The sequence below is a fragment of the Hyperolius riggenbachi genome, chromosome 7 (genome assembly GCF_040937935.1).
Source record: "Hyperolius riggenbachi isolate aHypRig1 chromosome 7, aHypRig1.pri, whole genome shotgun sequence".
NCBI classification, from domain to species: Eukaryota; Metazoa; Chordata; class Amphibia; order Anura; family Hyperoliidae; genus Hyperolius; species Hyperolius riggenbachi.
The window spans coordinates 246,979,102-247,005,366 of record NC_090652.1 but is presented as its reverse complement, the minus strand read 5'-3'; the positions used below and the strand labels follow the sequence as shown (position 1 = coordinate 247,005,366).

The 26,265-nt window shown below is 42.8% G+C and overlaps 1 protein-coding gene across 2 annotated transcripts in view; it reads right to left on the bottom strand.

The window, feature by feature from the left end:
* Positions 1-3,172: 3,172 nt before the first annotated feature.
* The window catches only part of LNPK (lunapark, ER junction formation factor), an 87,988-nt gene continuing 64,895 nt past the window's right edge, over positions 3,173-26,265 (bottom strand). For both annotated transcript variants that reach the window (XM_068245447.1, XM_068245448.1), the window contains exons 10-13: positions 17,751-17,856; positions 8,965-9,035; positions 7,340-7,507; positions 3,173-4,124 (exon numbers count right to left, since the gene is read on the bottom strand). In XM_068245447.1, the coding sequence (XP_068101548.1) occupies positions 3,925-4,124; positions 7,340-7,507; positions 8,965-9,035; positions 17,751-17,856 (545 nt within the window). In that variant the 3' untranslated portion in view covers positions 3,173-3,924. The remainder of the gene's footprint in view (positions 4,125-7,339; positions 7,508-8,964; positions 9,036-17,750; positions 17,857-26,265) is intronic.

Below are 26,265 nucleotides of genomic sequence, written 5' to 3'. Positions count from 1 at the left end.
CTGGTCCGCAAGGGGGCACAGCTAAGCACCAGAAATCAGCACAAATGGGGACTTGGGGAGTGAGTAAGAGGAAACTGACCCTGCTGAGAATTACAACTATCTGAAAAGAAGATAGGAGAAAGGTTTTTTTTTTACTGTATAGTCTCAAATCCTTTTCGTATCTGGTGTATAACATAGAAATTTGCCCTTTTGAGAAGTTCAGCACAAAGCACAGAGTTCTGATTGGCAATCACACCACATGGATGTCCTTGCTGATAAAGTCTTAACATTGTGTGCACAAAGTTCAAACCACAAGATTATTTTCTTAGAACGGATCAGGAATGCAACAGCTGATGAATGTTGCACTTGCTGAGAGCTAAACACGGCAAACATTTTCATTTTGCACAAAGTAGATCTAGCATGTGAAAGGCCAAGCAACAGCGATGGTTGTATAGCCTTTAGTATACCACTCTAACAGCTTATCTACAGGCAAAAATATTTTTCTTTTCAAGTCACCATTTTCTGTATTATAAAAGAGTATAGTCTTACCACCCTGTGTAAAACAGTTAATTGCACATGGGCCTGTGTCTTTACTGGGCACACTAAGTCTATTTTCCAACTGTAGGAAGATTACAGTAAATTACCAAATACACTTCACCTGTTAAAGAGAACCTAAGGCAAACCTCATCCAAGAAAAAAAAATACTGAAGGAGAGGGAAGCCTCTAGATCCTGTAGAGGTCTTTCATGTCCACATGCCACTGCTCGCCAGGACCCTCCAGAAGATCCAGGCTGGGCTCCTCTTATGCTGGGCATATACAAATCGAGCCGCTGGCTCGTTGCCGGCGTGTCCCCGCGGGCGCATGGATCGATTACCGCTCATCCCCGCGGGCAGTTCCTTATCAGCCGCTTGTTTCTTCCATTGTTCGTCAACGGTGATCGGACAGGTTGAATATTATCAATCGAGCCATCAGCGACTCGATTGATAACTATCGCACAGTGTATGCCCAGCATTACTGCTTAGACACAGTGATACTCACAACACTCATTCCTGAAGAGGTACGTGGCCCCGATCTTCAATCCAAAGGCCTGGAAAGCCTCTACATCAGGGGTCTCAAACTCGCGGCCCTCAGTACAATATTTTGTGGCCCGCGCTGGCAAAAGCAAAAGAGACACTGAAGCGAACTATAAGGTAAAATAGGCAAAAATAGTTCGCTTCAGTGCTCCCAAGTAATCCGCCGTGTCCCCGCCGCTAAACGAGGGCTGCAGAGCCCCCAAATCCCCTGGGCAAACATCCACGACCAACTTGGTTGTCGTGGATTTTGCTGTGCTGAGGGGCAGAGCTTCCAGCTGTAGTTCTGCCCCTCCTGATGTCAATAGCCGCACGGATCGCCGGCTCTCCCCGCCCCTCTCTGTGAAGGAAGAGTGAGAGGGGCGGGCAGAGGCGGCGAGCCGCCCCGATTGACGTCAGGAGGGGCAGAGCTGAAGCTGAAAGCTCTGCCCCTTCCAGGAAATGCCGGCGGTTTGCACACCGGGGGATTTGGGGGCTCTGCAGACCTCGTTTTGTGGCGGGGACACGGCGGATTACTTGTAATGGGAGCACTGAAGCGAACTATAAGGTAAAATAGGCAAAATAGTTCGCTTCAGTTAATAATGACATTTGAGGACTTTTTTTGTGAAATACCTTATGCGGCCCAGCCTCATCCTGACTTTGCCTCGTGCGGCCCCCAGGTAAATTGAGTTTGAGACCCCTGCTCTACATAATTCCATAGCTTCTCTTATCTTTGGCAAGTATGTGGTTTTTAACCAGAGCTTTACCTAGGTGAACTGAAGGTTATAAAAAGCAAATGCACACTGCCAGCTAGCACATTCCTACCTTCATCTGATCAGCAGACACCTATCACCTAATCAGGTGCAATGGTATACACCCCTTTTCTGCCGTATCAAATCTAGCAGGAATTACATAAATTTGGCAGCATTCAGGTGGGAGGCTTCGGTCGGACGTAATCATAGATTATGTCACTCAGCAGGAACACCAACGTGGAGGTAACCCCCCACTTGGTCCCCTCCCTAACCACTAACCTATCAACCACATCCTAGGAGCTGCAAAAAGAGAAATTTTACACTACAAAACACTGGTTCACACGACAGTCAGGGGTCCCGGAATCTGCCACAGACCGGGACCCCTAAACTACCATGTGACCTGTGGCAGATTCCGGGACCCCCAACTGTCGTGTGAACCAGTGTTTTGTAGTGTAAAATTTCTCTTTTAGCAGCTTCCAGGATGCGGCTGATAGGTGAGTGCAGTGTTCTCCCCAGGCTCTTTTAGTGCTGAACCCGGCTAGTTTTGGTGAGCACCTGGCTGTCATCTGCTCACCTCCTCCTCTGCTGTAAGCAGAAAAGCGCCTGCCCTGCATACTCAGTTGTTTCACCCAGCTACTTTTTCATGCCACCCGGCTGGAAAAAAATTCCGGGGAGAACACTGGAGTGGTTAGGGAGAAGACCAAGTGGGGGGTTACCTACATGTTGGTGTCCCTGCTGAGTGACAATCGGATTACATCTGACCGAAGCCTCCCACCTGAATGCTGCCAAATGTATGCAATTCCTGCTAGATTTGATATGGCAGAGTATCTGATTGGCAGACACCTGTCAGCCAATCAGGTGCAATGGTATACAAAGGTAGGAATGTGCTAGCTGAGCGTGTGCATTTGCTTTTCGTGTGTTTTGCGGTCAGCATTCAGTTCAGAGGCAGTGTGGGCAATTCCCCTGGTGGTGAGAGTTCTAGGGATCACCTGCATCTCCCTCTAGGTATCACATGGTAACTTAGGGGTCCCGGCCTGTGGCAGAATCCAGGACCCCTGACTGTCGTGTGAACCAGTGTTTTGTGAGCTAAAGGTTGAGCTGCATACCCTCTCTGCAGCACTCAGTGAAGCAGCCCTTCCAGGTTCTGCTGCATCTGTTTCCACACTAGTCATTCTACACTCCCATTCCAGCATCTTTGGTGGCTGCCTTCTAGTCTAATGCTGGAGCGTCAGGTGGGGCAGAGAACAGGCTACAATCATGCTTACATTCCAGAAAGTCGGGAGCTACAGAGAGCGTGAAAAAGAAAAACTGCACCCCATATAATTCACTTTTAAAACTAAACCTTTAATATACCTTCAACTTACTATTTCTGTAAATAACTTTCAGGCAACATGCAATATAAATCAGACTTTATTTACATGTAACACAAAAAAAATACACACAAGGCACAACAACTGACTGAACCATCACTGTACAAGTATAAATATAGTTCAGTATTCAAGTATAATACAAGCTCTTTCTATGTTATGTTATGTAAACATGAACCTAACTGCAAACCCATGTAGATGGCCGGTATGTCAGTCACAGCGACACCCCGACCTTTCCTGCTGCAGAGGCATTATAAATACTGCTCAGTGTTCCCCTTAATGAATAAAAGGACAGACATTTTCCACAGAGGTGTTTGTGCGACAGACACACTACATATGAATGGTGGTCCGTGTTAAGCCAGACATTTCACATACATTTCCAATTTTAAAATATTTATCTCCCTGGTACAAAATCAGTTAATCCAAACTTCTGACTTTCCTACTGCTACAAGTAAAATAAATAAACCCACAAGCTTATCATAAAAACCTCAAACAAAAACTAAAAACCTTCACTGTGCACGTTTCTCTGTGCTAGGTGGTCAGGCAAGAAGCCCCCCTAGGCCGACTAGCTGGACAAGGGGTTACAGGTCAAGTATATGTATCCAGAGTGCTACATGGCAGTACAGTTCTAGATATGGCACAACATTCCGGTAGTGAGGCAGAACTAGCAAACAGAACTTCTAACAGGTGTTTAATTATGGAATCCCGCTAGAAAGGGAAAAAAAAAAAAAGTGAGAACTAAGCTGCCATAAACTAAAAAGGAGAAGAACATGGCATTCACTCTGTTTCCATGAGAGAATCTTCTCCTTCGTTTGTACCAACTTTTGGTGGAATCTCGGCTTCCTTCTCTGAGATTTCCTCTACTTCTGCTTCCGTTTCTGCTTCTCCTGACACTTCATCAGCACCCGGACTCTCCTCCTCTTCCACCACATCCTCCGCCTCTGCAGGGCTGGGAGTCTCTCCTTCCTCTGATGGCTCTAGAACAGAAATCATAAATATTGGCCATACAATTCAATTTTCCCTTAATTCCAGTTCCTGTGTACCCCATTAACTTTTGCAGTCGTATCTTGTCCCTGGGGTGCCATGTTACAAGGGACAGCAATAAAAGTTCTCAATCTAGTAAAACAAAAAAAAGTTAGCTTGATACTCCCTTAAAGCGGAATAGAACCCTGCATTTCAATTTTGCTCTAAAACATTATTTACAGCATATTATATGCAACCAGCATTTTTTTTTACTAGACCAGCATTGGAAGGGTTACACACAGAGCTTTAAAGTTCCTGGAGAGAACTGCAGACGCATCGGAAGTTTAGATAGATACATTTAGGTAAAACAAAATGTAACAAGTGAGGAATGTTACACACTCTTTGGCTGTCCTCCAGCTCCTGCACAGTCAGAGAGGGAGAGTCACATTCCACAGTTGTTACATTTAGTTTTGCTTAAATGTATCTATCTAAACTTCGGCTGCTGGGAGCAGTTCTCTCCAGGAACTTTAAAGCTCTGTGTGTAACCCTTCCAATGCTGGTCTAGTGAAAAAAAAAATGCTGGTTGCATACAATATGCTGTAAAGAATGTTTTAGAGCAAAGTTGAAATGTAGGGTTATATTCCGCTTTAAAAGAAGGAAGGGCTCTGGATTCCTTAGAGCCTTCCTTTTCCCCTTTGTGTCCCCTTATTCCACTGCCAGGGTCCTCAATTCCAGCCTGCGACTTTTAAGGTCTACTCAAAAGGCCACGGAAGTACTCAGGTCTCCGAGTACTTCCAAAGCCAAGCGGCTCTGTACTGCACACGCGGGGACTTGCACATTACGGAGCTGCACGGAGGAATCTCAAGCATCAGTAACCAGTGCTGGATTCCCCGTTGGCAGTCTCCAACTGATGGGTTGGAGACTGCTCACTTCCGCAGCGAAGGGAGGCTTTGGCCATCTTCGAGAGTGTTCCCAAAGACAGCCGCTCTGTAGTGCACATGCGCGAGCACGCATTCTTGTGCATGCTCAGTATGGAGTGGCAGTCTTCAAGAGTACTCTGGCCCCCCGAAGATGGTCAAAGCCTCCCCCAGCGATGGAAGTGAGCAGTCTCCAATCCATTGGTCTGAGACTGCGAATGGGGTATCCAACACTGGACCCAGAGCCTTCCCTCTCGTGTATTTATTTATTTTTTAATGATGCTGCAGACTCACTTTAGAGAGTAAAGGTCCGTACACACGCCGGACTGGAGGCAACAACGGGTCCGTCGTCACCTCCCGCTGGGTGGGCGTTCCAGCGACAGTCCAGGGTGTGTACAGTCTGTCTGCAGACTGATACGGCTGTTTCTGAGTGATTCGCCCGGTGGATCGCTCAGAAACAGCCGTATCAGTCTGCAGACAGACTGTACACACGCCGGACTGTCGCTGGACCGCCCACCCAGCAGGAGGTGACGACGGACCCATCGTTGCCTCCAGTCCGGCGTGTGTACGGACCTTAACTGTTAAGTAGAGATAGTATTTATCTACTTATATATGTCATTTAATTTATCTGGCAGAGTATGGCTGACAGCTCCTCTTTAAGGGCTGCTTTACACAACGTATTGCAGTGAGCTTTAACACAACGCACTGATGCACAGCGCACATGAAAAATTTCCATGCTTCCATAGTCACTTGAAGCAGATCAGAGATGAAAAACTAACTATAACAAGTAACTTGTCTATATATCTTATCTAAAGTTTACAGCAAATCTAGCTGCAAACAGCTTCAACAGTATAGGATTAATTCTTCCTGTGATACAATGAGAGCAGCCGTGTACTGTTTGTGAACATTACACACAGGCAAGCTGATCTGCATCTCCAGCCCTCAGCCTGTGAAAACTTCACTCCCATCTGTCATCTCTGGCTAGTAACACCTCCTCCTCCTGCCCAGGCTGAGCTCCCATAAGCCCTTGCTCCATGGGTCTGAGACTGCCAAGGCACTGGAGAAGCTGTGGGCAAGAGTTGTTTAGTTTATAGGGAATTAGAGGATTAAAAAAACAAAAACAAAAAAAGTGTATTGGGCTTGAGGAATGCCCTATAAACTATATGAAAGGAACACAATTATGCAATGAATAAAAGTTTCTCGGATCCACTTTATGGGGTTTTCATAACACACTGCTGTAAGCATTTGTGTGTTGCAGACCCAATACATACAAAAAGCACATGAGTAAAACTGACATGTTAAGGATACCACTACCAAAGGGTTGTGGTAAAAAATTATTGCAGCACTGTGTAGGTAGTCATCAGCACATACCTCCTGTTCCTCCTGCCCCCTCCGTCTTGTGCCGTTCTCATTGTATCCATCCCGGTGTTGGGCGACTTTACTGAACTTTGCCCCGGACATACTGCGCCTTGTGTGCGCAGCATGTCCATCCCCCTTCACTTCTGGCCGGCGCATAGTGCGAGGCTCAGAAGCACGTTGTCCCCTCTGTGCTGCCTGTGCGCTCCATTACACCGAGTGTCACATGCTAATCATGTGACACTAACGGAGCGCACACGCAGCACAGAGGGGACAGCGTGCTTCGGAGCCTCGCACTATGCGCCGGCCAGAAGTGAAGGGGGAAGGACATACTGCGCACACAAGGCGCAGTATGTCCGGGGCAAAGTTCAGTAAAGTCGCCCAACACCGGGATGGATACAATGAGAACGGCACAAGACGGAGGGGGCAGGAGGAACAGGAGGTATGTACAGATGACTACCTACACAGTGCTGCAATCATTTTTACCACAACCCTTCGGTTGTGGTATCCTTTAACAGCCTTTTCACACCGAATCCATTGGCTTACAGACAGACAATATTGCATTCCAACTCCATGCAATCATATGGTATGTTCACAGGGTGCAGCAAGTCCAGTCAGCATGCTGTGTTTTTACTGGACAGTGTGTGCATTTACAGTGGCATTGAAACATACTTTCACTGTATTTTATGATCGCACACCTAATGCGCAGTATTACTTTTCAGCACCATTGCGATGGTGTTACAATGCAACATGCACAGTGTGAAAGGACCCTAAAAGGGCATACATTAAAAATACATGTTTTACCCCGATACATTTTTAAGATTCAGAAGTATATTTTCTGTTCCTAACATACTTGTAATGACATTTAGTAATCAAATGTATTACGTTAATTTCAGAACAGTTCCTCTAACTGCAATTCTGGACTCTAAAAAGACAAAACCCCCTCAGTCTCATACCTGGGGAAGTCTGCTGCTCGAGCTCATCAGTGGCAGCTTGCAATGTGCCCACAGAGAGCTGCGGATCCAGTATCTGTCTTCTGTCCATGCTCAGTTCTGGAAGTCGCGGGGCTTGTGGACGGGTTTTTCTCGCAGGGTTCAGAAAATAACAGTAGGCACATCTGAATGCTAGAGGTAACACAAATACATTTTAAAAAGTGAACACAAAAAACCTAGACTTACAAGCATTACACAGCAACAAAACAAGTGAGGAAAGCACACATGTATGGCTAATAAAAATATCTGAAAGACTGGAGGGAAAAAGAAAAAAGCCCAACACTGCTATATTATGAATATGAAATGTGATCTGGAACCTGGGACCCCTCAAGTTCAGTACCCTATAAAGCTGTGCACTGGAGGATAGTGCCCTGCAGGGCAGACATAATGGATATTGTGGCAGACAGCCAGAAAAGGATTACAGTGTGCTCTCCAGAGGATTAGTTCTCACCTTATGTCCACCCTAGCCACACACATGCATAGCTTTGGGGAACTGTGAATTAGAAACATATGAAATCACTAGCTACTCTACGGGGTAACAGATTCAGACACAAATGTAGACTGTACAGTGATGGGCAGGTTTTATGATACTCGCACAGAGTTATCTTCAGCCAGAATCAAGCAAATTAAAACAGTTGTAAATCTCAGACTAGCTACAGCATACATGTACTAAAGACCGTCTCTGGGGGCCTGGCTGCATGATACAAGGACTGACAGAAGGTAAAGGGGAGATCACTCTTCTAATACCCAGCCACAACAATTAGGCCCCATTTCCACTCCCTCTGTTTTCCAGCATGCAAATTCAGAACTACAGCCTAGTGAAACAAACACACTGCTTTCAAATTGCGTATATGATGGCGGGGGCGTGCCATCCTCAGCAGTATTAATTTTGGACATTGCATTTATTGGCACAGCGGGGGACTCTGATGCAAATTCCCATTACCACGGGTGCAGCATTTTAGAGATGCATGCAAATTGTGGCGTGAGAAAATAGGGCCCACGTAGTAAAACCTATAGAAGCAATACATCAGATTTCCTTTTACAGTTTCTGTAGATTAGAACTCCAACATCTGTCATAATCAATATAATGAAACAAGAAGAACTTCTGAAGGCACTGATATTACTTTTTCTTTTTAAGAAAACCATAAAATTTAAAATCCAAATCAAATCTAGACCACCACAGGTCTTCTTGAAACAGTACTTTCAAGATCCGAAATCTACAGCAGGGCATCAGATTATTTCTTAACCACCTATCAGAAAGCCTGTGGAATGATTTACAGTCAAACGCAGGCTTGATAGCAGGAGGCTGTAAATAGCTGCTCATTTAAAGGTGCACACACAGCATTTTAAATGCACTAGACACTAGAGCCTGGTCTCCAGCTTCACAGGGGAAATATTTTCCCCTTTCTGCTACTTTGGAATAGGAGTAACGATGGTAGGAAGTTTTATCTTGATCAACTGGTTTTATGTATTCTAATTGCTTGACCTGATACATTAAGGCAGATCTAAATAATTGGATTTTTAGACATTTAGTTTCACAGCCGTATTGCAGAACACCATAGTAATATCCAGTGTTACAGAATACTCACCAACATATTCAAATTCTTCCTTGAGCGCCATTCCATTATGAGAAAAGCACTGCTGACAGATCAAAGCATACCTTTACAAAAAAAGGAAAGACATTTGTGAGTGCAGCTGGTACATATTTCTTTTACTAAGTCTTTATTGCATAAGTGTGCATCTCAAAATTCCGATTTGAAAGTTAGTTGAAATGATATTGTTCATTTTGAGGAGTCCATCATAACCGCCCATTTCTCTTAAAGAGAACCCGAGGTGTGTTTAAAGAATGTTATCTGCATACAGAGGCTGGATCTGCCTATACAGCCCAGCCTCTGTTGCTATCCCAAACCCCACTAAGGTCCCCCTGCACTCTGCAATCCCTCATAAATCACAGCCGTGCTATGAGGCTGTGTTTACATCTGTAGTGTCAGTCTCAGCTGCTCCCCGCCTCCTGCATAGCTCCGGTCCCTGCCCCCGTCCCTTCCCTCCAATCAGCAGGGAGGGAAGGGATGCAGGCGGGGACTGGAGTTCTGCAGGAGGCGGGGAGAGCAGCAGACTGACACTATAGAGATAAACATAGCCAGCTCTGACAAGCTGTTTGTCAGCAGCGTGGCTGTGATTTATGAGGGATTGCAGAGTGCAGGGGGACCTTAGGGGGGTTTGGGATAGCAACAGAGGCTGGGCTGTATAGGCAGATCCAGCCTCTGAATGCAGATAAAAATCTTCAAACCCACCTCGGGTTCTCTTTAAGGAAGTTTTCTTTTTCTCTTGTCCAGTATAAATCAAGGCTTTATTCATTGCAGATTGTGCCTGAACAGGACTTTGATGAATCGTGGCCTTTGTACTTCAATCAGTGGAAGGATTGCTGTGCGCAGCCAGCGCATGAAAATGTTACATCACCAATACTGGGGGAGCACTGCCTGTTACCCTATTAGCGACACACCAATTAATGTAACGAGTGTTACCATAGCAAAGAGCGTGTTATCCTAGCAACACATGTAGCACTAATAGGTTAACAGTTGTTGCTACCCCAGCATTGGTACTAGAAGAATTGCAATCAGTGCCTGCGCACTTTATACTGGAAGTGTAACACCAGTTCATAGTTTTGGATGGTGTGGGTAAAGGTTAGAATCAGTCAGGTGTTTGTTGCTGTTTGGAAAGTCCATTCATAACACACAGAACCATCCTATGAACCATAAAGTACCAACAGAGGAAAAAAAGTGTTTCTATGTAGTACAACAGCTGAAAAGAACAGATTGTCAGCTGGAGCGACATAGTGACCAGGCCATTTTACACCAATACCTCAATTAAAATGTAGCACAAGGCACATATTGAACATAAGTGAACCGGGGTGAAAATAAACTGATGCGATAAACCATTATCTTTATCTTCCTACTCCTAAAAAGGACTTAATATCCCAGTGTTTTTTTATATTTAAACAATTACAAAGTAGGTTGAATCTTTTACTGTCTCTAATCAGTGACAGCCTATTAAGTGTCCCAGACTTAAAATAAATGAACTTTTGACCTTTTAATGTCTCTCAGAGCTCAGAAGTTGTATTCTGCCAGAAAAACTTATGACTGTAATTTGCTTATCAGTTATGTTTACAATATTGCTGACAAGACAGAAGCCGTCACTTCCATGCCTAGAAATTAACTCTTTCGGGCAGCAAAATAAAACATCCTGGTTATTAATATTTTTTTGAACTGTACACACACTTATGTCATATGTTGCCTCGAGTACACTTTAACTGAAGCCCACTCATGCACTGCAATATTTAGAAGGAGAGGCAGCAGGTTCCATATTGTACTCATTTGAAATAAACAAATGAAATTAACAATTATTTCCATGTTCAGCTTCAGAATATCAACCATTACTACTATCTTTTTCTTATTCCCAAAAGCATATTTTAAAAGCTATTAAAGGGGCACTATGGCGAAAAATTGTAAAATTTAAAATATGTGCTAACATATACAAATAAGAAGTACATTTCCTCCAGAGTAAAATGAGTCATAAATTACTTTTCTCCAATGTTGCTGTCACTTACAGTAAGTAGTTGAAATCTGAAACTACTGACAGATTTTGGGCTAGCCCATCTTCTCATAGGGGGGTTCTCAGGGTTTTCTTTATTTTTAAAAGCACTTAGTGAATGGCAGTTGCTCTGTCCAACTGCCAACATAGTGTGCAGTGAGCAGGGAGGCTGGCCAGTATCTTTGTATAAAGATTTTTCAGGGAATGTCTTTATAAAGAATAAAGGCCATGCTGAGAATCCCCTAAAGAGAGATGGACTAGCCCAAAATCTGTCGGTAATATCAGATTTCTACTACCTACTGTAAGTGACAGCAACATAGGAGAAAAGTAATTTATGGCTCATTTTACTCAGGAAGAAATGTACTTCTTATTTGTCTATGTTTGCACATATTTTAATTTTTACAATTTTTCGCCATAGTGCCCCTTTAAGCTTTACTTGGTTTTAATGCTATGATTAAATTTCATTCATTCCCCATTTTAATGATGATCAAATTAATGGCTGCTTGACTAACACATTTGCAACATATTTAATGGGTATAGAAAAGCTATTATAAGTATTAATGATGCATGAAATCTAATATGCATTCCCTTATAGATCCGATTTTTTTTACATTGTATCTTTTGTATTAAAAATATGAAGCAAAATACACAGTGCTCACCAAATTTATGTATCACTGTTGAAGTTTTGTTTAACTTACTTAGAAGGAAAGACTGCGGAGCTCAAAAGAAGACTGAAGACTGAATGCCAGAGCTTTGCCCCACATTTGATTGACAGTTAGTGCAGCAGTAGCACAATGTCAATTCTGAATGGCGGACACCCATGAAAAAGCCAAAAGGTGTTGCAAGTACCATCTGAATGCCACACCAATATAACAGAAGCAGAACATCTGCATGAAAGCCACCAATGAAAAAGCTTCACCATTTTTACTTGCATTCCCCACTCGCTTGCCCAGCAATTGGATATATGAGGAAATGCAGCTATTACCAGCATGTACATTTACCCTTATGTGTCAGAAAGGTGGCATTTTCATAAAGTATTGCCAGCGTAAGGGAGGGGGGGGGGCAGGTACACACATACAATCTTGATTGGCTATTTTTACCACTTCCTCTTCAAAAGTCTTTCGATCCTCCTACATGGAACTGTAACCAAGGGTTGAACTTCATCCTAATCAGTAGCAGATGGTAATGACACTTTGTGAGCCTTGTTGCAATGTGGAAAATAATGACCATTTCCAGCTGCCTAACAACAAGTATTATCCCTCTGCCCATATGTATATTAATTCAAAGAAACTTGTTTTGCCTATCGCATTGTTAGGGGGTGTGGTTATAGAGAATGGCAGTTTTTTTTTTATACAATATATAGGTCTGCCAGTAGTGAAAAGGATTACATGCAGGCTGAATGTGGATCAAACAATATGAACAAGTTACGTGGCGTTGATCAATCATTTGAGGTCTCTTCTATTTAACTTCTCACTTTGCAATGTATCCATTTTTCCCCTTTACGCTACAGCTCCTCTTATACTTTAAGCAGATTGTGTAGGCAAGCTCTCATACAACATGGAAGTTGAAAAATTGGTCAATTAAGTTTGAAGGTGCTCACACACATCCAATCTCAAGTTTACAGACTAGTTTTAGCCTAGCAGGCTCTGCTCCAACCACCCAATACTTATGCGCACTCCTGAAGCTTTAGCAATGAATAATTATGCAGGGGCTTCCATACTGGTCTCCTTCAGCTTTTTGAGGCAAGGCCACATCATTTCAGCAGCCCAAACTCCCTGACTGGTGTGGTGGAAACTAGGGTGGGGCATGCATGTTATATAGAGGGAAGCAGGAGCAAATCCGTGCCAATAGGAGCTGAAGCGGCTCCAAGGATCATGGCAGTCTGTTTCCACAAAGAGGTGACATGAAAACCCTAGCAGATGATTGCAGCAAGACCATTAGGATGTAACATTTAAGTTTAACTTTATAGAACTACTGTATTTAACCCAAGGTAAAAAAAAGAAGGCATTTACAAATGTAATGTCCACATGAGCAAGTAGTAACAGCAAAAAATACACCCTTCCAAGACAGAGTAAACGGCACAAATACTTTTGTCCTCAAAAACCAGGTGCACATCTAGAATGGCTGGTTTATAGAAGGTCATAGCTTATTAATTTCAGAGCCAAACCACTCAACTCTGACACAGGTGTTTCAGGCTGTCTGGCCTTCTGTCACTACACAGTATAGCAGATATGGCTCTATGGGTAAAACCCGTGGAGATCCAAAATCATCTGGCTTTATGAAGCCGCCAGCTTTGATTGGCCAATTTAAGCGGACAGCCATTAATATACATAACAAAAAAAAAAAAAAAAAACACCCCACAATCTGATGCTTCGTATTCATTTCAATATCAAACGGAAGAAAAAAAACAATTGGAAAGGGATTTCTTTTGAAACTGGATATTTAATATCACTGGTGATTGTGCCAGAGTACAGACTTTATCAAAAACGCAACCCATCGGTCACATTCAACTCAAGTGCTTTAGATTATTTTTGTTACTGCAGTTTAATTAGCAGCTCTAACAACTCTAAACATCTGAAAAGCCATGTTAATGTAGCTGGTCCACTAGTGCAGAAATGCGACAGGGAGATTTTTTTTAATACTACATACCAATTGCTTATTCATTTTAGAAAGCTGTATATCTTTAAACGGAAGTAACAATGATACTCAATCTGTAAAAAGGTCTGTGAAATAGCCATTTGAAGCTTGAGGATAAAGTACTTGAGAAGCTAAAACTTTAAAGCAAACCTGAACTGAAAATCTTATGAGATAACTATGTGTTCTGCTAACGGTAAATAGAACTTGAACAAAGAAGCTCATTTTTTATTTCCAGTTCAAGGGCTGCATTTTTTAAGACTAAAAAGCAAAAATGACAGTCCGATTTAAAATCTACTTCATTTAGCTGCAAAGCTAACTGAAGTAACAACCTTTTGAACTTGTCAGCACTGAAACCTTATCAGCAGTGTTTTCTCAACCAGACAAAATTGGTTGGCCTTCTATTTACTTTTCAGGAAACCAAGCCTAATTACACAAGCTTATTTGCACAGATGCTTCCTTTTTATTTATTTATTATAGTGTACAAAGCACTATAATCTTCCTAAAGTTTGGGCCTCATATTCCAGTAAGTGTCAAATACCATTTTCTTACCAAGAAATAAACCTGTTATTCTTTGAGTGGTGTGTGCGTTATTACATTAGAACATTTATTCAATAAGGCATAACAAATATTAATCATACTAAGTAAAGTGTAGCATTCCATAGTAATTAATCAGACTATCTTTCAGTTTTCAAATGCAAGTGATGGATTATTATTACGACAGCTTAAGAGATCCCTGAACACACTGAAGACAAACAGTACACTTCTGTAGAAATGTGACAAAATTCTGTCAACTCTGCTATTGTCACCTAGATCCTGGCTTACACAGGACAGAATTTCCCTGACAAGGTTGACAACCAGATAAGATTTACAAATCAAATATAAATGAAATGCTTAAGTCATATGTTTACCCAATATCAAACACTATCAGAGGAGGATAGAAGGTATATAGGGTGGGTTTACACCAGCCCCGCCCACCCCCGAGATGGACGCCAGCACTTGTGTATACAGATCATGCATTTGGAACCCTGTAGCTGTGCTATGCACCACTATGGGGATTCGGACAGAATTTTGAAGCAGTGCTTCAGATTTTTTTTCTTAAGCACAAATTTGGAAACAGCCTATTGATTTCAATAGGCTGAGATTCTGGACCGTACAGGTGCGTGTAAAATCTGGACTCTCCAGCCCGCAGCACAGATCAGGATTATGCCAGGGCGATCAGACTTGCCCCCTTTTTTCCCCACTAGGGGGATGTCCTGCTGAAGGGGGTCTGATCGCCGCCGGCTTGCTGCGCTTTGCGGGGGGGGGGCTCTTCAAAGCCCCCCTCCGCAGCGTTTTCGGCGCTCCCTCACTCTCCGTCCCTCCCTCTCCCTCCATGGGCTGTGCAGGACGGATATCCATCCTGCGCATTGTAGGATAGGCTTCAGCCTATCATATGCCGGCGATCCCCGGCCAATCAGAGGCCGGGGATCGCCGATCCGCCTTACGGCGCGCCGTATGATGTAAACAGCAGGGATTTCTTCCCCACATGTTTACATTTTGCCGGCGAGCCGCGATTGGCGGCTCTCCGGCTGTTCACGGGGACACCCTCTGTGAACTGACATGGAAAGGCCGATCGATCGAGCGGCCGTTTCCATGGTAAACCACTTAAGACCTGCCGATGCCTATGGGCGTTAGGCGATCGTTAAGTGGTTTTAAACTGCATTTTTATACAAGATATGCTTTTGCATTACATGGCTGTGTGGCCATTTACACTGCATTTTCCAAAATTCCTGAGTTCTATTATTGAACATGGATAGTTGTGGCTTGCTGGGTCATTCGCTTTCTTGCTTTCCATGCAAGACACAGAGAAATGGTAACTCTGAAAACTTCACCAAGAGCATTGCGTAATATAGACCTGACTGGCAGAGTATCATTACAGAAGTCAGGAAACTAGCATTATCTATTAGAAAATTCCTCTCTCTTCAGGTCACCTTTAATCCCAACCTGCATTTTGGTATGTAGCTGTGGAACGGCTGGCAACACCATTTATCAATGGGAATATATAAAAGACATGTTTTCAGTGTATACTGTGTAACTATAAAACGTGGAATCAAAGTGGATCTAAAGTCCAGGCCCATGTAAAGTATATTATGCAAAGTAAAAGGGGCAATATTTTTGAGTTTGAAATTTCTGTGAAAAATTGGGTTACGTGAAACCATAACCAGAATGAAATGTATTAATCAGGATATCCATTTTACATTGATTATCTTGGTCTCAGCACCAGAAAAACTTTTATCTATATATTGGTATGTAGCCCCGCCCTCAGTGATGCGTAGCCTAGTCAATGCCACACAGCCTTCTGCCCCAGAGAATTCTGGGAGATCAGGTGTTCCTGCTCACTTCACAACAAACAGTCCACAGTAATGCACCTAGACAGCAGTAAAGATGTGGTCCTCTGTGATACATTTAACCACTTCGCGTCCCTGGGGTTTTCCCCCTAAAAAACCAGAACAGTTTTCTACATTTCACACTCTTCCCATTCATTAGCCAATAACTTTATCACTACTTATCACACATACATGATCTATACCTTGTTTTTTTCGCCACCAATTAGTCTTTTTTTCGGTGGTACATTTTGCTTAAAATTATTTAATTTTGAACAGATTTTAATGGTAATAATGGGGAACAAAATGAAAAAAGGAATTATTTCTCAGTTTTCAGCAATTATAATTTGAAAATAATAAGTGGTACCATAGATTAAACCTACACATTTGATCTGCCCGTCTGTCCTGGTTATTACAGGGTTAAAGTATGATCCTAGTACAATGTATGGCGACAATATATTATTTGGAAATAAAGGTGCATTTTTTTCCATTTTGCGGCTTTGTATTTTTCTTTAATTGTTGTGGCACTTTTTAATCCTCCCCGCTCCATGGTTAGCAAGACGTGCTCCTTTATACCCCCCCTCCCCCATACTTGGCCAGATGTGCCCGTTACCCTTCCCCAGCCCCTGATGCGCCTCTGTAAACCCCCCCCCCCCCCCCCTACTTCAGTAAACCAGACGTGCCTGTTTATCTCCCCCCCCCCCCCCCCCCCCATAGTTAGCCAGATGTGTTTTTTATTACCTCCCTCCCCCCATTCATAGCCAGGTGTATGCCCTTTATGCCTCCCCCTCCCCCATTTATAGCCAGCTGTGTGCCCCTTTTAATTTGTATCCCCCCCCCCCCCATGGATAGCCAGGTGTTGGCCCTTTAAGAAATTTTATTTCCCCAAATGCCAGGTGTCCCCTCCCCCCCCCCCTCTGCAGAGCTAGGCGCAGGGAAGCATTAGGAGTAAGAATCTCTCACCTGACCTTGTTCCAGCGCCGATCACGATCTTCTCCCTGCAGTACCGCTGACAGCCTCACTATGCTGACCGGATCGGGTCCCGGCTTGATGACGTCATCAAGCCGGGACCCGGTTCACTCAGCATAGTGAGGCTGACAGCGGGACTACAGGGAGAGGATCGCGATCGGCGCTGGAACAAGGTCAGGTAAAGATTGATACATTGTAATCCTCCATGCTGCCCGATTGCAGCATGGAGGGGGAAGGGGGGTATTACAGAGGATCGGGCGGGGGGTGGGAGGATCGGAGACCCGGGAAGGGATGCTAGTGTAGTGTAGTTAGGGGGAGGGGGGGTTAATGAGCCCAGGAGCGTGCTAGCACGCCCGCTGTGCTCATTAAATGACAGCAACTTATAATCACGTCATGTGGCTTTCAGGAGCCACTTGCAATGACGTGATTATACTGTATGCGGGATGTAAACTGGTTAAGAATGTTAATCAGGGTGAGAAAATATTTTACAATAGGCAAATACTGGCTAAATAAAAATTAAAAAAGCGCAATATTGTCAGACAAATTTCCTGACACCTCAGGTTCTGCTCCACCGTACTCCATCCTCTTCCCCTGCTACAGCTCTCCCTGCTCTAATACAGCAGTCGTTTGAGCCTTCAAGGAAATGGAGGACTGATCCTGCTGATCTCAGAAAAGCACCATCAAAAGAGGACAATTGAGGTGTACAGTAACCTTACGTATCGCGCGCCCACTCCCACATACACAAGTGGCACATGGTCCATCCACCTCCACAGCACCCTGCATCTCTCCCTTTATTACATTTTAGAGGTCAGTACCTGTTCTGAGGACCATCACCAACCAAATACTCAATCACTCGGTCCACAGCACCCCTCTCTCGTGGGAGAATTGGTCTTGCCAGCGGAGGCCCTGGTGGGTGGATAGCTGGAGAAATCACAAGATTAAATTTTCGTTCAGAATCATGGTCACTTATACATGCTACCACTTAAGGTGGCCACTAACGGTCCAATTTCTAGCGAAAAATATTTTAAAAACAATCAGATAATGACAAAATAGATTAATAATAATAATAAAAAAAAAAAGTCCTCGACGATTTTTGAACCAAAATTTTGATTTTCTTGTCGGTTGTCATAGATGGCAAGCAAAGATTGTTTTTTTTTGATGGTGTAGTGAATGATTTATTACAATTTTATTTAGTATAGATAGAATTATCTGATCACTCAAATGATTTTCTTAGAAATTGGACCACCATTATACATCCACATTGTAGAGGATTTTCACAGATATGCCCAACTATTGGTTATGTTATGTTTGACAGGTTTGTTCTTTTTACATTGTTCTCCTGCTGATTCAACTTTGTGAAAAGCGGATTTCTGGAATCATTTTCTAACCCTGAATATATTCAGTTTTCTCAAATATGAGTAAACAGAAAAAAGGACTAAAGGGTAGGTTAAAAAAAAAAATAGAATTATTTTCATGCTGGTTTAAAAGACAATTTAGTGACAAAGTGTGAACACATCACCTAGAAGAGAACTCAGGAGAAAAAAAAAAAAAAAAAAAAAAGGTCATTAGGCCGTGTTACACATTTTTAACTGATATTTTGCATACATTATCTGTGGGATTTTGGTTCTTTGGTTATAGTTTTGCCTTAAAGTGAATCTGAAGTGAAAATAAACTTATGATAATGATTTGTATGTGCATTACAGCTAAGAAATAGAACATTAGCAGCAAAGATATGAGTCTCATATTGTTTCCAGTACAGGAAGAGTTAAGAAACTTCACTTGTTTTCTATGCAAAAGTGCTTCTCTGAATTCTCTGACCAACTTAGTCAGAGATCAGTGCCATTTTCTGAAGCACTTCTACATCAAAGAAACAGTAAAAGACAACTTCAGATAAGATTTTACTGTAGGGAAATTCAAAGGGTCATTATTTCTGTTTCATAGTTTGGTTAGTTGCAGTTTTCAAACCACACTCTGCATTTTAGAGAATAATGCACGGTTAAGAAAAACGCTATAAAAATATGAGAGACTTCTACTAATGTTCTATTAATTATCCATACTACACAAACAATTCATTATATCTTATTTTTCGCTTCAGTGTCACTTTAAAATAGGCTAGAGCACCACCTTAATCTTACAGCAATAATACATTTCAGATACCTTCATGAATATGACTTTACAGTTTTTCAAGACATTCTCCACCATGCCACTAGTATAACCAGCAGCTGAGGCAGCGTTTCCCACAATGCAGCCATTCCCTTAATATTTTCCAGCAGGCCCTTAAATTCAAGGGCTTCTCCAGCTATGCATCTTGCTGTTCATGCTGTTACCGACAACAGTAATTAATATGAACATCAAAGCAATCATTGCTGGACGACTGGTCATTTCTGTAGGGTTGGCAAACTCAACTACCTGCTGGTTATTAATTCTCCAACATATGGGAACACAGTAGAGAAGGAGGATGCAATTGATTTTTTTCCCTCCACAAATAGTAAGGGAGATAAACAGAGCTCTTATAAAGATCATCGGATCTATGCGCTTGTCGGCGATGCGCGTTCTGCTGAGTTACCCTATACTGTGGGTAATCAATGAGAAACATGCAACGGTTTATTTACATGCAAGTGTAACCTGTGTGAAGGAGTTTTCCCAGTAAAAGCACAACAGTTCAAGCCAAATAATTTTAGAAGTTGAATGTGCACTCAGTTGTCTCAGTTTTGCCAACCTGCGTGTTAGCGAGATTTATTAGCAAACTGGCATCTGTGACTCGAGCTTGAGAGGAACAAGTTTCCCAGCTGCTCTTCTCACAGCAAGGGGCCAGCCATCAACAATGGATAAGCGATTCAGTCATTATATATTCATTTCTACCTTCTCCAACCTCAACCTGACAACTCTGCCATGTCTGTAACCCCATGGCTGCATCATGGACACTGGGAATTGTAATATGGCCAGGCTGTGTGCGGGAAAAAATAAAAAGAATCCTATACACAAGTACATACATGCACGCAATATGAATGGCTTGCTTGGAAGCTACATAGCAGACATGTATAGCACAGCAGAATGGATTGCTGTAAGGACTAAAGTATTTGTTTCTTAGCTGTAAACCATGTGCAGAGTATAACTGAAAAGTAGATAGCAGGGTTGTGGATTTGAAGTCAGAAGCAGTGGTTTGGTACTTGAATTTAGAGTCTGTAAAAACATACTGGCCCATATGCAATTAACTTTTTCTCCTAGGACAGTGATGGCTAACCTTGGCACTCCAGCTGCGGCAGAACTACAAGTCCCATGAGGCATTGCAATACTCTGACAGCTCTAAGCATAACTCGGGGAGGCAGAGGCATGATGGGATTTGTAGTTTTGTCACAGCTGGAATGCCAAGGTTAGCCATCACTGTCCTAGGAGAATTTTTCATCTACTCTAACTCTTCAGCACTTTGCAACAGTAGGTGAAAATGCACTGTCAACATTATTCTGAGCATTTTCTTGCTGGTGTTTCAAAGGGTATTTTATTGACCAGGTATGAAAATATCACATAGAAGAAAACTCAGTGGCCCATAAGCCATTCACTTTTTCTCCTGTCTCAACGCCTAATTTACACTGTAAAGAAAAATATAGCAAATTACCCTATATCACAGATAACAGTCAAAATAATAAAATACTTTTTTTTTTTTACTGCAGTAAGTATAAAGTCCGGAGTGTAGTAGTTTCACAAGTGTGAAGTCCACCTCCACTATTATGCAATCTGACATTCATACATTTAATCTAGATTATAGTACTGTACATTACACACAAAAGGGTTTTCTTTTCATACAAGCTAATATATTTAGAACTTAATAAAACAAACAAAAAAACCCCAAAAAACTTAATTTGGATCTAAACACATTGTCAGGACCAATTTCACACTAGTTTAAAACCTATTTCACTTAAAAGATAAAGTAACTTTATAGGTTATTAAAATTTGGGATAAGGGCTCATTCACATTACAGAATACATGCACGAACAGGATTTCGTGCATGCGTTGTCTTCGCACAAAATGCACGTCCTGGTGTGTTAAAGCACACACCCACGTCGGCAGCTATACACAGCAGAACCCATCGAGAAACGTGCGTCATGTGATAATATTCACAGATGCGTTACATTGTAACGTATGGTAACGCACAGCTGTAATGTGAATGGTAACCTGAAAGTCTATGAACTTTCATGTTGCCATCCGAATCGTACACTATGTGCGGTGTGTCAAAACTGACAGTGCAGTGTGAATGAGCCCTTAAGCCCAATCTACACGATAAGATTCTTTATACGATTCGATTACGATTCTATTTACGATCCGATTAAATCCAACATGTCCGATCTGGATTCGATTCAATTCGATTTGCCATTGTTTTGCAATGGCAAATCGAATTGAATCGAACCGAATCCCGATCGATTTGCCATTGCAAAACAATGGCAAATCGAATTGAATCGAATCCAGATCGGACATGTTGGATTTAATCGGATCGTAAATAGAATCGTAATCGAATCGTATAAAGAATCTTATCGTGTAGATTGGGCTTTAGGGTTTCTAATTTGATTATACAATACTGGTTTTACACACACAAATCCGGCAGATCTGTTGTGAATCCACCAATAATGTTGTGCTCTTTGAATGCAGTTGTCCATCACTCGGGAACCCTCTACAGATGATCAGTGTAAAATGTTTAAAGTGGATCCAAGATGAACTTTTATACATTGCATAATTGTGTTCCTTACCTATACGGTAGGTTATATATTCCTCAAGCCAAATACTGTTTTTGTTTTAATACTCTAACGAAACAAGCCTCACCCATGGCTTCTCCAAAACGCCAAGGCACTCAACCCATGTAGCAAGGGCTTATGGGAGCTCAGTCTGGGTAGGAGGAGGAGGTTGTTACTAGCCAGAGATTTCAGAGGCAGAGGGGAGGCGAATGTTTCACATGCTGAGGGGTGGAGATGCAGTTGCCGATTACCCGTTTATAATGATGACAAACCGAACATGGTTGCTCTCATTGTATCACAGGAATAAATCTTAAACCGTTGAAGCTGTATGCAGCCAGATTTGCTGTGTAAACTATCTAAACTTTAGATAAGATATATAGACAAGTTACTTGTTATAGTTTTTCATCTCCGATCCGCTTTAAGTTGAAGGTTCCCCTCACCCCACTTCAAATTAAGGATGGCTGCACACCACTCAGATGCCGTCAGGGTTGGTTCGCCTATCTATGGCCCAAAAAGTGTTCAGCAGCGCCTCTGCAACCTCCACATGCTTTTACCCATGGGTGTACTAGCACAAGTGTCGTATACTAAGGTGGTGCGCAAAAAATCCAATATGTGGACCCCCTGAACCTATTGCTTCAGTTACAATGTGTTGACTGAGCAGCCCTATTTTAGGTACAAACTTTAATGCCTAGTACACACCAAACAATTTTCTGTTAGATTTTTCTGTTCTCTGGTGCACCAACTTCTGGTTATCTCCTGCTGAGTACAACAATGCCTAATTGCTCGGCAGCTAGGTGGTTAGATAGATCATTTCCAACATGTTGGAAATGATCTATCCAGCAGGTAAATCTTATGCTGGGAATACACGTTTTGTTTTTGCCTTAGTTTAAACCTTCGTTTCGATTGTGCCTTTTGTCCTTTTCGATCCCGAAATAATCGACCGTACGGTTAATATCACCACCCACGGTTTTGTTTTTTTTCCGATTCTGATGGTTTCGTTTTTCCAATGATCGAAGGCTGCAAAGAAACGAAACGTAGTACAGGGACGGACGGCATAAACAAATATATAATCGATCTGAACAGCCATCAAGCCTACCAATGGCTCGATTAGATGGATAAAGAGAGATAATATCAAACATGTTCGATCACTAGTCGTTCGTTTTTGGGGTCTATTAATCGAAACTATAATGAGATTATGACTATTTTCACATACGTTTTCAACACTCGATTCGTTTACCGAACGAATCGAAGGCTAAAACGAAGGCAAAAACGAAACGTGTATTCCCAGAATTACAGAAAATTGTATGTTGTGTACCTAGCACAATAGCATCTTTCATGCTGGCAGTGACAGGCTTGGATGGTCAGTAGGGTAATGAGATAGCTTCCTAGCACCATCTTTATAAAGCTTTAAAATTGCTAAGTTTTTGGCAGATATGAAACACCTTGAATACATTTGCTCTTTCACTCAACATGGAAAAAACATTAAAGTCTGGTACCTCTAACTCAAAGGATTTGTGTACCGACTCCACAGCCCGGCTACATCCTGGTATCTGGGAAAGGGCAAAGTCTAAAGCCTCTTTCAAAGTGAGACGTTGCGTTTGATGCGACGTTAAAGTCGCACAACGTGCCCCTAACGCAGCACATGTAGGTTATGAAACTGGACGTTATTTTGCACTGCGTTTTGTCTCTTGGTGCGCCGTTTGTCGCATACTGATGGAACGAAAACGGCGCATGTGTTACATAAAAACACATTACTGAGCATGTGCAACACACAATGCAGCACATACATAGCTAAACGCACAGCATGCAGCACTTTTTAATAACACTACACACTAACGCAACGTGTGCACTGTCAATGTCGCACAGACTTTGCATTGCTGTGCGTTACTCTGCGTTAAAGTATTTTATACCGTGCGACTTTAACGTCCCACTGTGAAAGAGCGCTAACTGCCAAACTTTCCTTGAAAATATTAGGTTATAGAATATAGGGTTTAAGAGTGACCCTCATTTCAGCTTGCTTACATTCAAGCACGCAAGATCATTATTCCACTAGTTTCCTAACAGACTGATACAGAAGTGTTTAGGTTAACATGCAGCCAATGGATCAGTCCGAGAAAAGTTTTGGAGCTCTATGTACTCAGCAAAGTACAGATTTCAGGCTTGAAAAGTGCAATTTTAGTTTCATCCTGTGTTGTAAATTCAGAATTGGCTGCAAACTGAATAGCAAGTAGACTGAGAAAGGCCTTACCATCTGCAAAACAACAAAAAAAACAAAACAAAAAAAAAACCTTAACTATTCTCTGATTAGGGCTCATTCATACTAGTCAGCGAATTGAAATGCACGAAAATGCATGAATAAAATACGTGTGAATGTGTTTGCAAGTTGCTTTGCATTTCCATGAGTTTTAACTCCACACGAGTTGAAATGCACTTCACAGCAACTCACAGCATAAACCCGTCTTCATCCCACCCCATGCTCCCGCGGTGTGCCGTTTAGCCCCGGTAACTGGCTCAGTCGTGTCAGTCTGGGTCTACTGCATATGTGCAGGAGGCAAGACTGGCCAGAAGACCCAGACTGAACCTGACTGAACCTGACTGAGCCTGTTACCAGGGCTGATCACAGCTGAATAGCAGAAAGCGGGAGGACGGGGTGGGATTCAGATGGGTTTATGCTGCTGAAGTAAGCCACGGGTGAGTATCCATTCTCTTTTTCAGAATCAGAATCATTTTATTTCGCCAAGCATGACTGGGTCAAGCCCCGAATTGGGTTTGGCACAAGGAGCGGTACATAGAAGGAAAGGCAGGAAAAAACGATACAATGACAGGAATACCTTATACACAATATGGACATACACAATATACAATCAACATTAGAACATATAGCTCAGTATTCCTCTTTCAAAAAAAATAAAAAAAAAATAAAACACTGCTGAAGTCTACCGCTCTTATGCAGGTGGCAGGGCGCTGATAGAGGGTGGTAGAATGTTCAGGGAGTTCAGGAGGCTAACGGCCATCGGGAAGAAAGTTCTTGTGCCTGGTGGTCTTGGTGGGGATGGCCCGGAGTTTCCGACCCAGTGGAAGTGGGGTGAAAAAAGTGGCCTGGGTGAGAGAGGTCACCTGCAATCCTCAGTGCCCTGGCTTGCAGTCTCGTGGTATACAGGTGGTCAAGTGGGGTCAGAGGTCTCCCAATGATCCTCTCCGCTGACCTAATGATCCTCTGTAGTTTGTGCCTGTCACTGACGGTGGCTCCCGCATACCAGACCAAGATGGCGGAGCAGAGGATAGATTCAATGGTGGCAGTGTAAAAGCATGTTAGAAACTCCTGCGCTATGCCGAACTTTCGCAGTTGGCGTAGGAAGAAGAGTCTTTGCTGGGCTTTCCGTTGGGTTGACGTGATGTTGACTCTCCAACTCAGATCGCTGGAGATGTAGGTGCCCAGCAGGCAGGCGCAGGGCACTATGGCCACTCAGTGCCATCGATGTAGATGGGCGGTGGGGTAGGAGCCGACTTCCTAAAGTCAATTATAAATTCGACGGTTTTGGCCGTGTTGAGCACCAGGCTGTTCTCCTTGCACCAGTGGCATAGTCTTTCCACCAGCTGCTGGTAATCCTGGATGTTGTCCTTGGTGACGAGGCCGACAATGGTGGGGTCATCCGCAAATTTTACAACAGAGTCTACCGTGGATCTGCAGTCATTTGTGTAAAGGGAGAAGAGCAGCGGGAACAGGACGCAGCCCTGGGGTGCCCCTGTGTTGGTTGTCACTTCTCGTGAGTAGATGTCCCCCAACCTGACAACTTGGGATCTATTAGAGAGGAAGTCAATGATACATCGACGTAGGGTGGTGTGGACCCCAAGTGTGGCCAGAACATTCTGGAGGGTGCGTGGGCATATAGTGTTAAATGCCGAGCTGAAGTCTAATAGCAGTACTCTGGCATACGCATCCTTCCTGTCTAGATGGTTGTGGATGTATTCCAGACAGATATTAAGAGCATCATCAGTGGACCTATTTGCCCTGTAGGTGAACTGGAGTGGGTCTAGTATGGGCAGGGTGTATAGCTTGAGGTTGGATAAGACCACTCTCTCTAGGGACTTCATGATAACAGACATCAGGGCCACAGGCCTGTAGTTGTTGAGGTCGGAGATGCCTCGTTTCTTGGGAACAGGAATGATGGTGGACCTCTTGAAGCACGCAGGGACTTTCCCCCAGCTCTGGTACACTAAGTGGAAAATCCCACTGGCTAAATGCAAAGTTTGCCTCCATCTCTAAATTGTAGAACAGAGGTGGAAAAAAAAAAAAAAAAAAAAAACAGAAAACCTAGAAGTTTAACAACAACAAATAATCAGAAGTTTAGGTGAACCATCAACCTTCAAAAGGGAACCTGTAGTAAACCTGGGCAACAGGAATCTACAAACACAAACAAAAAGGAAGAAGAAGGGGGAAAAAAAAAAATAAAGTCATCTGCAAACTTCACTTGGGCAAAAAAGGTAAAAACCCTGCAGGTATAAAATAGATTGGGAATATTGAGGATAGTTTATGGCATTGATCTCTAGAAGAATCCATCAGATGATGAAATCGGTTGGTTATAAGAAAGAAAAAAAAAAA